Source organism: Bison bison, unplaced genomic scaffold (assembly GCF_000754665.1).
Source record: "Bison bison bison isolate TAMUID 2011002044 unplaced genomic scaffold, Bison_UMD1.0 scf7180017864254, whole genome shotgun sequence".
Taxonomy (NCBI): Eukaryota; Metazoa; Chordata; class Mammalia; order Artiodactyla; family Bovidae; genus Bison; species Bison bison.
The window spans coordinates 7,032,538-7,047,373 of record NW_011494826.1 but is presented as its reverse complement, the minus strand read 5'-3'; the positions used below and the strand labels follow the sequence as shown (position 1 = coordinate 7,047,373).

General features: G+C 35.8%; 1 protein-coding gene across 5 annotated transcripts in view; it reads left to right on the top strand.

Moving 5' to 3' along the window:
• The window catches only part of KTN1 (kinectin 1 (kinesin receptor)), a 112,318-nt gene that overhangs the window by 55,371 nt on the left and 42,111 nt on the right, over positions 1–14,836 (top strand). For all 5 annotated transcript variants that reach the window (XM_010847702.1, XM_010847705.1, XM_010847704.1 and 2 more), the window contains exons 10-18: positions 758–845; positions 3,406–3,572; positions 4,200–4,268; positions 5,509–5,546; positions 6,370–6,460; positions 6,834–6,902; positions 7,744–7,781; positions 7,927–8,008; positions 8,791–8,859. In XM_010847702.1, coding sequence (XP_010846004.1) covers positions 758–845; positions 3,406–3,572; positions 4,200–4,268; positions 5,509–5,546; positions 6,370–6,460; positions 6,834–6,902; positions 7,744–7,781; positions 7,927–8,008; positions 8,791–8,859 — 711 coding nt within the window. The remainder of the gene's footprint in view (positions 1–757; positions 846–3,405; positions 3,573–4,199; positions 4,269–5,508; positions 5,547–6,369; positions 6,461–6,833; positions 6,903–7,743; positions 7,782–7,926; positions 8,009–8,790; positions 8,860–14,836) is intronic.

Sequence of the window (14,836 nt, the reverse complement as noted above, 5' to 3'; positions counted from 1 at the left end):
AAAGTATTGGAGTTTCGGCTTTAGCATCATTCCTTCCAAAGAACACCCAGGACTGATCTCCTTTAGAATGGACTGGTTGGATCTCCTTGCAGTCCAATGGACTCTCAGGAGTCTTCTCCAGGGCAGTAGAGGTTAAAAGGGCTCTGAGGATAATTGAATGTAGAAAGTAGCGTACTTTTTGTTTTCTTGAAGTTTTCATGGGTCCCTATGGGAGAGTGATATTGTTGTCCTAACTTTTATTAAATATTTGTCTTGCTAATATATTTGCTGATGACATTCTTAAATATGATGTTTGTGCTCTATGGATATGGATAAGTAGATTAATGACATTAAATATTGTAGTCTGTTGTGCTATACCTCAAAATAAGAATTTTAGGAACCTACTAAAATTTAGCAATAAAGATATCATCCTGTCTTTTGAAAAGCCTATCACCTGAAGGAAGATTATTGGAAAGCTCATCATAGCTAAGTGGGTCAGATATATACATAGCAGCAGCTATATTGATCCACCAGCACAAATAAGGAGTTTCTGAAATCTCTAATCTGTAAATCCTGTATATTGGCAGGTAGAATGGCTGTGACTGATAATATCTGTGCATATTATCAGGCTGAGCACATCTGCCTATGTTATTAAAATATGGGAGACTAGTGACTAGTTGTTGGAAGAAGCAGTTTTATGGCACAACAGTAAAGATAGAAGATGCTTTTTTTCTGTAAATTGAAATCCTGTGTTTGTTCTGACTTATCCTTTCCCCAGGTTCAACTTCAAGAAGCTGAGAGGAGATGGGAAGAAGTCCAGAGCTATATCAGGAAGAGGACAGCAGAGCATGAAGCAGCTCAGCAAGGTAAGGGGAAGAAATATTCATATAAAGTTACTATGTAATTCTGGGTAAAATTTCTGCCCTTCTCCATATGTGAAGAAAGTATAAATTGGCATTTTGGTTATAGCTCAATAAAAATAGCTTTTACACTTTGAATACTTTTATTTCTTTAGCATTTCTTAGGGTTTTAAAAATAAGTCTCTACTGGTTTTGTCTGAGGTATTAAGTTGCAGATAAAATTATAGTCCATAAACAGGGTAGTAGGAATCTATGTGTGTTCCATTTCTGTGGTTATTCTCTCTCATTCCATGATCAGTTCTTTATTTAATTTTTTTTTTTCTAAGAAGGACTCATTCCTGTATTGTGAAGAGAAAAATGGTGAGAGCATTACCATTCCAAGTAGTTGACTGAAAACTATCTACGTAATGCTGGCTTTCACTATTCTTAATTTGATGAATTCATTTAGGAGATAATGGAGCTTGTAATAGTGTGTTTTATCTGTGTCCCCCTTCTTCCCATGAAAGTGGTGGTGAGCCTATAGTAAAATACAGTTCCAAACACAAGAGTAGATCATACAGAGTTTTGGCTCTGTGTTAGACCTTTGGTTTCCTCTGATATTTTTTACCCCTAGGCATTTCCCTTTGGTTCAGTATTTAGATATGTCTAAGATATTTGAAGGCTTTTAAAAAATATATATGAAGTTTGTTGTTATGTTAAGCTATATTAGCTTATTTTTAATTAGTATGTTATATTTCATCAACAAAGCATTAGATTTTAACATTAGTATGACTGTGTAACTCAATGTTGAGTCAAGATAAATAAAAGTACAGTTCTTGAGCAACGTTTTTAATTTCCTGAAGTTAATTATTGCTATATATATATATATATATATATGATGATTTGTTTATTTTGCTGCCTGGGGTCTTGGTTGTGCAGCGGGACCTTCCTTGCATCATGTGGGCTCTTTCTGTTGCGATACACACGCTAGTTGTGGTGTGCAGGCTTTGGTAGTTGTGCTGCTCTGTGGTATGCTGTGTGGGATCTTAGTTCCCCACCAGGGATTGACCTTGCATCCCCTGCATTGCAAGGTGGATTCTTAACCCCTGGACCACTAGGGAAGTTCCTCCTTTATATTTTTAACTTGCTTTATATTTTTAATTTGCTTGATCTTTGTTTTATTGTTTCAAATTTTACCTAGGGTTAAACTCCTTAACCTCTCTGCTTCCCCCAGCCTCTCAGCATGTTAGATACTGGTGAAGCTCTCAGTTTTTCCTGAGGCTATGCCTTTGGAGTCCTCATTCTTTCTGCTCCAGTACTTGTTGCTTTCTAGGTTGACGCTGAGCTGTCTTCTGAGACTTCCTTTAGTCTGTTTACTCTGTTTTCGGGATCCTATGTCATTGCCATCTTTTAGCTTTCCTCCCTCATTTAATAGTATATCTTTTAGTTGCTCTATAAGAATATACCTCAAGGTACATTTCTTGAGGCTTTGAGTATCTGAAAATGTTTTTAGTCTTTCTACTTTAATGCTTAATGGGTAGTTTGGATGTGGAGTTCTAGGTTGGAAATAGTTTTCCCCAGAGAATTTTGAAGGTATTAATTTGGTGTTTTAACTTCTCCTAATATGGTAAAAAATATGCTCTCCTGATTCTAATCCTGGATGTTACCATTACATGTTTAATTTTCAAGAGTTCTTTCTTGAGTTGTGTTCCATTCTATTATTAGTGTCTTGTTAAAGAAGTGACATTATCTTAACTTTTCTTAAAACCATGTAACACACTCATATATACATTGTTTTTCTCTCTGTTTGCCTCTCTGTCCTTGGTGGTAGTGTGGTATGTTTTTATTTGTTTGTTTTTTCCTCCCGTTTCAGAATTATTTGTCTTATAGAATAGGGGAGGCAACTCTCATGAGTTTCTGTTTTCTTGAGCTTTTACTTTACCCTTCCTCATCTTTGCCAAGTCAGTGATCATCTCTCCATTTGTTTTATCTTAGTTTCTTGTCATTTGGAGTTCTATTTATTTTCTAATTGCATCAAAGACTGTTTTTGTTTCTCATTTTCTTGTTTTGGGATTATTGCTAAGAATAGAAGTAGGCAGAAAAGTGTTAATTATTTCATCTTACACCAGGACATTTGTCAGCTTTTAGCATCTTTGTCTGTTCTCCAGGTATGAGAGTACGAGGAATTGACAAGAAATTCACTGAATAACTTACTAAAACATTTTTGGGGAAATTAAGAATGTTTTCAAGAAATGATATACAGTTTTAAACATTCATGTACTGTTCAGATAACACATTTATTAATTATGTATTTTGTGTCAAGCCTTGGGCACAGCTCTGGATATAGAGAAAAGGCAATCTCTGATCTCAAAAAGCTCACTCTTTGGGAGAAGAGGTGAATTAGTACAGTGTGGCAGGTGCTGTGAAAAAAGGTAAGCATAGGCTGCTCAGGGGAGCCATATATAGGTGGGAAAGCACAGGAGAGATTCAAAAGGGGAATATTCCAAGGGAGGTAAGCCTGCTCTCAAGATGAGTAGCAGTAACCAGGCAAAGGAAGAAACCTTTGTAAAATGCAGTGTTTTGTTAGATCTACAGAGTAAATTTGTGGCCAAAGAAAATGAAGTACAGAGTCTGCATAGTAAGCTTACAGATACCTTGGTATCAAAACAACAGTTGGAGCAAAGACTAATGCAGTTAATGGAATCAGAGCAAAAAAGGGTGAACAAAGAAGAGTCTCTACAAATGCAAGTTCAGGTATCTAATTTTCCCTCTTTAAAAAATAATAAAGATGGGCAGTGGTTGGATGTGTCTTGTGTAGGAGAGAGAGGATAGCCTCTTTATCCTAATTTTGGAGTGGGGATGAAAAATTTAAATTTAATCTTCGAGCAGTTGTCACAATATGGTCTGAATATGTGCTCAAAGATACCTTTACCCACAGTCTAATGCTTTTTTATTAGATTAGGAACAGTACAATGTATTCTTAATTTCTGCTTTATAAATTAGCTCTGAGAATAGAATGCCTCATCATTGTTATTTAAAATGGTGCCTTTTGGAATCTTAAGTGAAGTCGCTCAGTCCTGTCCCACTCTTTGCTACCCCATGGATTGTAGCCTACCAGGCTCCTGCCTGCATGGGATTCTCCAGGCAAGAGTATTGGAGTGGGTTGCCATTTCCTTCTCCAGGGGATCTTCCCCACCCAGAGATCGAACCCGGGTCTACCACATTCCAGGCAGACACTTTAACCTCTGAGCCACCAGGGAAGCCCTTTGGAATCTTGAGTACCTTTAAAAGATAAACAGATGTATCTGTAACTCATTTTGTTCATATACATTGGCATTTTTAATAGCACACTTCTTCCCTCTCCTTTTTGGTTTTTGAAAGGATATTTTGGAGCAGAATGAGGCGTTGAAAGCTCAAATTCAACAGTTCCATTCCCAGATAGCAGCCCAGGTAATGGTGCTTTCTTATTGCTTGTCATTACTAGTAACTTCCTAGCTGTGTAAATAATTTGAGTGCCTGTGCAGTGCCATGCACTGGATTAGTAGTTGGGTGACTAGTCAGTGAATCACCTGGCTGATCCTGAGTGGTAAGTGCTCTGATAATTATGTTTAGTGCTGTGAGAGAACAGTATGAAAGAAATCCAAATCTGACTAATGGGAAGGTGGGTTAGAGAGTTTTTAACCTTAGGAGAGAAAAAAATGTCCACCATCCTGTCACAAAAAAGGAGGAATTGGCCAAACGGTGTCAAGAATAACCGTTTATATATTAAATGTATTCATTAAATATTCACTAAACCTATTGTTCTTTGGCATCATTGTTGTGTAACGTGGTAGGTAGGTAGATAGATACAGATACATAGGCTTTAGAATATAAATAGTATAACATTAAGAAGAGAAGAAACTTTTAAATACTTAACTGGTTAGCTTGTTTCCATAATATACATACTGTGAATTTCAGTATTTCAACTTAAAATTCTAAAAATTGTTTGTAGGAAAAATAATAGAACAGAAGTCACTTTTCTGTGTGAAAAGTGGTTCTAACATCAAAAGCTTATTTTTAAGGTTCAGGCAAGTTGAAAATCCCAAAACTGTAAACAGGTTTTTTTTCCTAATTGTTTTCTTTGTAGGAACGATTGTGTAAAATTAATTGAGAAAGAATTACATAGGTGTTTGTGTGTATGTAAATTATTAACTCAAATTGGATTGAGATCTTAAGTTATAGCTGAGAGGTAGTTCTAGAAGATTTATCAGAAATTAAATACTTAGTACCTTTGAAAAGTAGAGATGAACATGGGCTTTATTAAATGACTTGTTAAACTTAATCATAAATGATATCATTTCATTACTAGGAATTTTTATTAAGGAGAAGCTCATAAATGAAAAATAGCCTTTGCTGCTTTTTTTTTTCCCTGTGTACGTGTTGCTTGTCAGTTAAATAGTTTTCAGGCCTGCCAACTTATTTCATTAGAAATGTCTTATGATGCTAATTCCCTAATACTGGAAGCTGTTGATCAAATTTACTTTCAGAATAATAGCTGTTATTTAGTGAACATTCATCATGAGCCAGCTACTTCCTTAACTTTATATACATTTATTTCTTTTAATTTTTAAAGCCCTATTGTGATGATTATTGTACAACTTTTGAACTTTCTCTTAAAGGCTTTCGTGTTGACACTGTTTTTCTTTCTTAGACCTCCGCTTCAGCTCTAGCAGAGGAATTACATAAAGTGTAAGCCTGCCTTCTATATTTCTCTTAAAATTGCTTAGTCATCACTAACTTGTATCTGTTAGATTCTACACTTACGATTGATTTTATGTTCTAACTTGTTCAGAAATTACTCTCAACTAGATTTGGAACAACTTTAGCTCTTCTACCCCTGTGCATTGTGTATTCTGTGTTTTTATGTCTTTGTCATAAAAAGAGTTGGAAGAACTCTTTCCTGCGGGCATTAGCAGTTATGTGGACGAGATCACTGTGATCTGAGATTAGTGGAAGTTAGTTTTTGTATCTAATAAGTAGTTACACCTACTCTCTCTCTAACTATGGAGTGGTTGGATGGCATCATTGACTCAGTGGACCTAAGTTTGAGCAAACTCCAAGAGATAGTGAAGGACAGGGAAGCCTGGCCTGCTGCAGTCCATGGGGTCGCAAAGAGTTGGACATGACTGAGCCATTGAACAACAACAATCTAACTATATGGTGATATGCCAAAAATAAAATTCTTTTTTTGTTATGTATTGTATAATTTTTATAGACATGGATCACGTAAGTTCAGAAGACCTGAAAAATGCTTTTGACATTATACCAGGCTTGTGAGGTTAAATTATTAACTTCTTTGACCTCAAGTTTTAAAATAGGGGTATGTATTTTATGAAGTTGTAGTAATGCATGTGACAGTTAACTACTAACTGAAAGGGTCTATAGAGATTGAAAATACAGTTATATGAAATTTACTCAAGTAAGGTTGATCATACTTGAGGCTTCTAATCCTTTAATTTGTGACTTAACTTCTAAATGTTTATTGACTGTACAAATCTATTTCCTTTTAAAGGATTGCAGAAAAGGATAAGCAGATAAAACAGACTGAAGATTCTTTAGCAAATGAGCATGATCATTTAGCAAGTAAAGAGGAGGAACTTAAGGTACAGTACTTCTTAAAAATGGCTGCAATACTTCATAGGCATTGAATTATCCGGATCTTGTCATCAGTACAAATGTCTGTGAAGCCTGGAAAATACTCCAGAATTCATTTGGAAATTGTCTCTTTTCGAAACTACAAAATCCTCTTTAGCCCTCTAAGAGGAGAAGTTCAAAGGCCTTTTCTCACGTGATACTATTCACGATAATTTGGGAAATATGTTAAATAACAGGACTTGATAGTTTTCTTTCTGATAGGAAGTGGTAATTTGAGATTTATACTTTGAGACCTTTGCTTAGGTAGAAAAGAGACATTACACAACTTCAAATCTAATTTTATATTAAATAATTCTAATATTATTTTTCCTTTTGTTCTAGGACATACAGAATATGAATTTCTTATTAAAAGCTGAAGTGCAAAAATTACAGGCCCTGGCAAATGAACAGGTAGATCTTTATTGCTTTTTAAGCATTTACCTTAGAATTACAGTTTGTTTATACTTATTTTCATTGGTATCACAAGCCCTAGTTTTATCCATGTAGATAATAAGTATAATGGTTACCTGTGTTTGGCTGCGTGATATGTTGTTAAAAGCCTCTTCTGTTTGACCATGACCCTCACAACTCACCTGAATGTTTCTGTATTCATGTTGAAATTAATATTTGGTCCAAAGAAATTGATCACTTTTGAGTTATTGGTGAGTGAAGTGAAAGTCACTCAGTCATGTCCAATTCTTTGCAAGCCCATGGCCTATACAGTCCATGGAATTCTCCAGGCCAGAATACTGGAGTGGATATCTTTTCCCTTCTCCAGGGGATTTTCCCAACCCAGGGATCGAAGTCAGGTCTCCTGCATTGCAGGTGGATTCTTTACCAGCTAAGCCACAGAAGGGAAGCCCAGGAATACTGGAGTAGGTATCTTCCCTTCTCCAGTGGATCTTCCCAACCCAGGAATTGAACCAGGTTCTCCTGCATTGCAGGCATATTCTTTACCCACTGAGCTGTCAGGGAATTATTGGAGGACTTGATTATAGCACTCATGTGCTGATTTGTTTTCACCTTCTACCATTTAATCAGAAAAGGATGTAGCTTTTACTAGGATAAAAGTTGATCAGTGAGAAATAAAAAATACTAGACAGCAAAAATTATTACAGTAATGTATGCTATTCATTTTACTATTAATATTTACTGTATATAAAATATAACTTTAATAAGTAAAATTAAGTAAAAGAATAGGTTTGAGTGCTTCCTGAGAAATAATAGAATTCTCATCTCATTCCCAATATAGGCTGCTGCTGCACATGAACTGGAGAAGATGCAGAAAAGGTGATTAAAGTATTGCTGTACTTTAGGCCATTCATACACTTATGTTGAAGTGGAATTGAAGAAAATATTACTGCTAATAACCAATAGTTGTGTACATAATTTATATAAGCTTTCTGAATGTATGAAGTATTTTTTTTTCTTACAGTATTCATGTTAAGGATGATAAAATACGATTGCTTGAAGAGCAGCTACAGTGTGAAATTTCAAACAAAATGGAAGAATTTAAGGTGTGTAATTAAACTTGTCAACTCAGCTTTCTTTGAACAACCTTGTATAATTTTTAGTTGAAATGAATGTAGAAATAACTACTTTTTATATATAATCACTCTGAAAAAGTATTTCTATAGTTTACTTGGGGACTTAATCTATTATTTTGACTTATCTGTTTTTATAATAGACTTGATATTTGTTTTGCCCCAGCCTTTTCTCTACATTTTTAGTTGATAGTTTGAAATGTTTTTATTTGCCTCTGTTGCTGATGTAGTGTTAGTTTCTGTTCATGGCCAGATATCTTGAGTATTATTGTAAAGTATTCTGATTGCATGGGTACATCTCTGCATGCAGTAAGATTTGCTTTTTTTTTTTTTTAGTTTGTGGTTGTTTTTTTTTTTGCTTAATAGTAATCCTGTAAGTACTCTCTTATGAAAGCAGGGTTTCCCAGAATTCATTGGGACAAATTGTCAAACTTTTTGAAATACACATGAAAGGGTTCTAAGCCCAGTGTTAAAACATTTGGGATAAACCACATGACTGAATTAGACTACTTTTTAGATATCATCATACATGTACTTTATACCATTACTGTATTCCTATACCCTGGAAATATATTCATTGAAACCGAAAAATGAAGCCACCATGAGATTTGCATTCTTAGGTCAGTATATAATTCATCTCTCACTTTATAAGTGCTTATAGTAATTATACGGCTTTGATTTTTTAAAAACTTACTCAAATGGTTGCTTTGTTAATTTTTCCTAATAAAGCAGTAAATTGAGATTCTTTCTTTTAGATTCTAAGTGACCAAAACAAAGCATTACAATTAGAAGTTCAGAAGCTACAGACTCTTGTTTCTGAACAGGTACGGCTTTTCATGAATTACAAGTTAGAAATATCCAATGTATAACAAAGTACGGTTCTTCTTAAATAGTAATCAACTAATTCATTTTTAGGAATTTCGTTTAAATGTAGATATGTCTTTTAATTGCATTTCTAGTCATCTTGTGCTAGTCAAGTATCTAAATTGAGGAAAATTAACATTTTTTTCCTTAGAAGAAGCTAATATGAACCTGTTTATAAACACCACCCCCACACCAAAAGAAAAAGTTTAATAGGATGCATAAAAATAATTTCCTTAAATCAGTTTGATACATTTAGCTCTCAGGATAATAATCCTTGGTCTTTGGGAGCTTCAGTTTTTTCCTCTCAAACAGTGTGGATTCTTAAAAAGAGACTGTTTGAAACCTACTTTGTTGTTGTTTAGTTGCGAAGTCGAGACCGATTCTTTTTGTGACCCCCTGGACTGTGTGTAGCCTGTCAGGCTCCTCTGTTCATGGGTTTCCCGGGCAAGAATACTGGAGTGGGCTGCCATTTCCTTCTGCAGGGCATCTTCCTGGCTCAGGATCAAATTCGAGTCTCCTGCATTGGCAGGAGGATTCTTGATTGCTGAGCCACATGGGAAGACCTTGAAACCAGTACCAGCACTTAAAAGCAGTGATGATCAAATTGTTTAATTTTTCTAAGGCCTCTCATTCCAAGTCTTTTACACTGAGATTTTATTTACATTCTAAGCTTGTTAGAATTAAATGGGGGAGTTTATATATAGTTGAGTAGCCTAGTGCTTTGTGTATAGCAGACATCTTAAGCCTTAATTCCTTTCCTTTAGAATATTTATTTTTCCCATCTCATCTCCACCTGCTTCTGCCGTGATACTTCTTTCTGTATTTATAGCAAGCCATCAAAACTGTAGCAGCCTGAATGAGCATGGCTCCATAAACTCGCGCCCCAGGTGATGTCTGTTCTATGGCTGTTCTTAAGAGTTGCATTCATACTCTTCTAAATATAATTCTTCAAATTCTGGTTTTTAAAAGTATTCTAGAAACACGTCATATTATATGACACATTAAAATAGAAGCCTTGCATGTTTCTCTATTACTGTTAAATTTGGACACATTTTATTAGAAGCTGAAATGTAATAATAGCACTTCCTTTAGCAGATGCCTGCTTTCTTTTTAAAATTCACATTTGTATAAGTACAAAAGTAGTATAACATTTTAACACCAAAGTTTGTAAAAAAGACAAAAATTATGCATAATGCTACCACCCTAATATAGTCTGGTATAATAACAATTAAAAAAAAAATTCACATCTATGCAGGTGTTGAATTGGTGTAAGTGGCTGTGCCAAATGCTGTGGAAGTATCTTAGAAGTATTTTGTTAACATCCACTTGCTTGTCGGGAATTAATCCATTATTTCTTATTTTCCTTCCCTACTAAATATGATGTTAAGTGCTTTGCATATGCTTTATTACGTTATGCTGTATCCTTTCCAACTAAAAGTAATGGAAGAGAAAATGTTGAATGAATAATGTTTAGTGCAGGGATGTAACTTCATGCCAATGTAATGCTCAATTGGTATTTCATTTTTATTCTTAAATCTTACTCCTATTTCCTTTTGTTGTGGTATGGCTTTTAACAAATGTAGTATTTCATCAGTTTAAGATTTTTTCCTCCTTCTCAGTTTATCACCCGAAGAGTGGATGTATCTTAGTCTCTGGTTACAGTTTAATTGAAGGCATCTTTGATTTTTAGTGTTATGTAGTGTTATTCTCCCAGTTGTGAAATATAGCATTGGTGACTTGGATTAGATAAAATATGATAGATATTTTTTGGTTGTCTTAATTCTTATTCAGAAAAGCAGAATGTAATTCTTTTTTTGAATTGGTTGTCAGAGATTCTGAAACATCTATTTTAATATGTAAAGTTTTAAACTTTCTAAAATTAATTTTATGGGAGGTAAAATAAATACTTAGAAACTCTTCAGTCTGCCCTGCTGCTGCTAAGTTCCTTCAATCATGTCCAACTCTGTGCGACTCCATAGACGGCAGCCCACCAGGCTCCCCTGTCCCTGGGATTCTCCAGGCAAGAACACTGGTGCGGGTTGCCATTTCCTTCTCCACTGCATGAAAGTGAAAAGTGAAAGTGAAGTTGCTCAGTCGTGTCTGACTCTTAGCGACCCCATGGACTGCAGCCTACCAGGCTCCTCCGACCATGAGATTTTCCAGGCAAGAGTACTGGAGTGGGGTGCCATTGCCTTCTCCGCTTCAATCTGCCCTAGAATTCCAGTATTAAAGGTGCTGGTGATTCTTACTTAGGTTTCAACAGAGTACCTGGATCTTTTCTTTTTAGTTTTATTCTGTGTTTAAAATGATACTCTTCATCAGTAGATAAGAGTAAAACCATTAGCCTTAATTTTTTTTCCCTTAAGATAACCTGATACCCTAAGAACTGCCATTCTAACATCTTACATAAAATTCCTTATCATATGTGTGGAGTTAATATTTTTTAAAATCCCAGTTTCTTTTTTTTTGGGGGGGGTTTGAATTGTATTTTATTAAAATACTTTTTATTGAAGTATAGCTGATTTAGACTTAAGTTTCTGGTGTACATAAAAGTGATTCAGTTATACATATATATATTCTTTACATTTTTTCATTGTAGTTTATTACATGATATTGGATATAGTTCCCTGTGCTATACAATAGGATCTTGTTTATCTAATTTTCTTATTGGGTCAGGCTTCCATCTATAAAGCTTCTGTGTATTTTTAGATATTCTGTTAAGTAACACTGAGCATGAGATGGGTTTTTTTTTTTTGAGTGAAGATGAGTTTTATGAAGAACAGTCCAAAGAAGAGAATTCCATAGCCACATTTTAAAATTTATCTAAAAGAACTGTTTGATAACAAGGGAAACTCATTTTTTAAGATTTGCTCTTTGACTAATTTTTAGAATTTTTTCTCTTGTTCTGAAACCTCTTTAAATTAAAAAAAAAGAATAGTCTAGAAAGCATATGTAATGCTCAAAATCCTCCAAGCTAGGCTTTAACAGTACATGAACCGAGAACTTCCAGATGTTTAAGCTGGATTTAGAAAAGGCAGAGGAACCAGAAATCAAATTGCTGGGATCTGTTGGATCATAGAAAAAACAAGAGAATTCCATAAGAACATCTAATTTTGCTTCATTGACTATGCCAAAGCCTTTGACTGTGTGGATCACAACAAACTGTGGAAAATTCTTCAAGAGATAAGAATACCAGACCACCTTACCTGCTTCCTGTGAAACCTGTATTCAGGTCAAGAAGCAACAGTTAGAACCAGATATGGAACAACGGACTGGTTCAAAATTGGGAAAGGAGTACATCAAGGATGTATATTGTCACCCTGCTTATTTAACGTATTTGCAGAGTGTAAACCATGCGAAATGCCGGGCTGGATGAAGCACAAGCTGGAATCAAGATTGCTGAGAGAAATATCAATAACCTCAGATAATGCAGATGATACCACCTTATGGCAGAAAGCGAAGAAGAACTAAAAACCCTCTTGATGAAGGTGAAAGAGAAGATTGAAAAAGCTGGCTTAAAACTCAGCATTCAAAAAAGTAAGATCATGGCATCTGGTTCCATCACTTCATCGCAAATAGATGGGGAAACAATGGAAACAGTAAGAGATTTGATTTCTTGGGCTCTAAAATCACTGCAGATGGTGACTGCAGCCATGAAATTAAAAGATGCTTTCTCCTTGGAAGAAAAGCAATGACAAACATACACAGAGTATTAAAAAGCAGAGACATTACTTTGCTGACAAAGGTTCGTATAGTCAAAGCTACAGTTTTTCCAGGAGTCATGTATGAATGTGAGAGTTGGACCATAAAGAAAGCTGAGCACCGAAGAATTGATGCTTTTGAACTATAGTTTTGGAGAAGACTCCTGAGAGTCCCTTGGACTGCAAGGAGATCCAACTAGTCTATTCTGAAGATCAGCCCTGGGATTTCTTTGGAGGGAATGACGCTGAAGCTGAAACTCCAATACTTTGGCCACCTCATGCGAAGGGTTGACTCATTGGAAAAGACCCTGATGCTGGGAAAGATTGAAGGCAGGAGGAGAGTGGGACGGCAGAGGATGAGATGGTTGGATGGCAACAGCGCTTGATGGACATGAATTTGAGCAAGCTCTGGGAGATGGTGAAGGACAGGGAAGCCTAGTGTGCTGCAGTCCATGGGGTTGCTTAAGAGTTGGACACGACTGAGCAGCTGAATAATAAAAAAGCATATGACTGTGATGTTGTATTTTTGGTTGTTATTATGACTTCTGTCTTATCTTGGCAGACCAGAGAGCCAGCCGTTTGGTTTTTCCCTCTGGTCATTTTTATTGTCAGTGCTAGTAAAAGAAGAGATAAAAGATTAGCGTAATTTAATTTTTTTCATTTCCACACTTCTTTAACCCCTTCCTACCCAGCAGTCAGAATTCCAAGTGACAGTTGAGAGATGAGCAGTTTAGTTATAAAAAAATTTCAGTCCCTTTGCCCCATGGATTTTTATCCTGGAGGAAAAGGTTGAGCTTATTGAAGCAGAAACCAACAATGGTACCAAGTTGTTGTTTCTTTAGGTGTAGGAAGCAGAAAGATAACAAATACCAGGTAAGGTAACCTGCATATAAACTAAAGAAGAAAAGACTTATGGACGGTAGCCTACCAGGCTCCTCTGTCCATGGGATTTTCGAGGCAATAGTACTGGAGTGGATTGCCATTTCCTTCTCCAGGGGATCTTCCTGACCCAGGGATCGAACCCAGGTTTCCTGCATTGTAGACAGACGCTTTACCATCTGAGCCACCAGGGAAGTCCCCCAATCTTGTGAATAGAGCACACAAATAAATCAGTCACTAAGATCTCATTTATTCAGAATAAAACAAAACTTTTTTTGGGTGGGGAATATCCTGAGCTGTCTTTTTTTTTTTTGAGCATCATGAGCATCATGGAAAAGACCCTGATGCTGGGAAAGATTGAAGGCAGGTGGAGAATGGGATTACAGAGGATGAGATGGTTGGAACAAAGGAACAGGATGACTTTTTATTTTTATTCTAATACTTTTGTCAGATTCAGTGGAGCTTGGTGGGCTACAGTCCATGGTGTCACAAAGACTCAGACATGTGTGAGCAACTCACACACACACATACAACAAGATTATTAAGTAAAGATGGTAGAAGTAGAATATTTTTTTCTCTTTTGCCCTGCAGCCTTGTTGTATTTTATTGAAGAAAATTTCATTACTGTATAAGATGTAATTTAGAAGATCATCCAGGGAGGAGGAAATTGGGTTGGATTAGATTAATAATATATAAAGTTAAAATACTGGATTGATACTGAATTGGGTCAATTTAATACAATTGAATATTCATTGAGCAATTGACGAAGAGTACTTAAACTGTAACCTTGTTAAAGGATATCCAGTCCAGTAAATTTTTACTGAGAGTATGCTAGGTACTGTGCTACAATGCTAAGGCTATAGAGATGAATAAGGCTTGATTCCTGCCTTTGAGAATATGGGTGGAGATAGATGTATACATAGAAAATTGTGATGAATGAAATTCTTCTTTTTTTCCAAAAATTCTTAAAATGTGGATAGGTTTAGATGAAGAGAGAATTCTATCTGAAGGAGAATAAGGATGAAGAGGCACCACAGAGAGGGGACAATTAAACCTGATTTTGAAAAAAGCCAAGAATTTGCTGAGTAGCTAAGGGGAAATCCAGGCTAAGGGAGTACAGTATTAAAAGTCATGGCAGTGTGTGGAAAACTGGCATATTCAGGGCATATTGTGGAGGTGTAAGAAGAGACAAGCTTGCTAGGGCCTAATCATGAAAGCTGTGTAAGGACCATGAGCTTGATCTATTATGTGGCTGTGCTGCTGAAGGATGTTGAAAGAATGAATAAGCATTTTGTCTGGTATGTTAGATGAATCATAATGGTATCCATGAGGTGTTTGAATTTATGTGGTAGTGAAG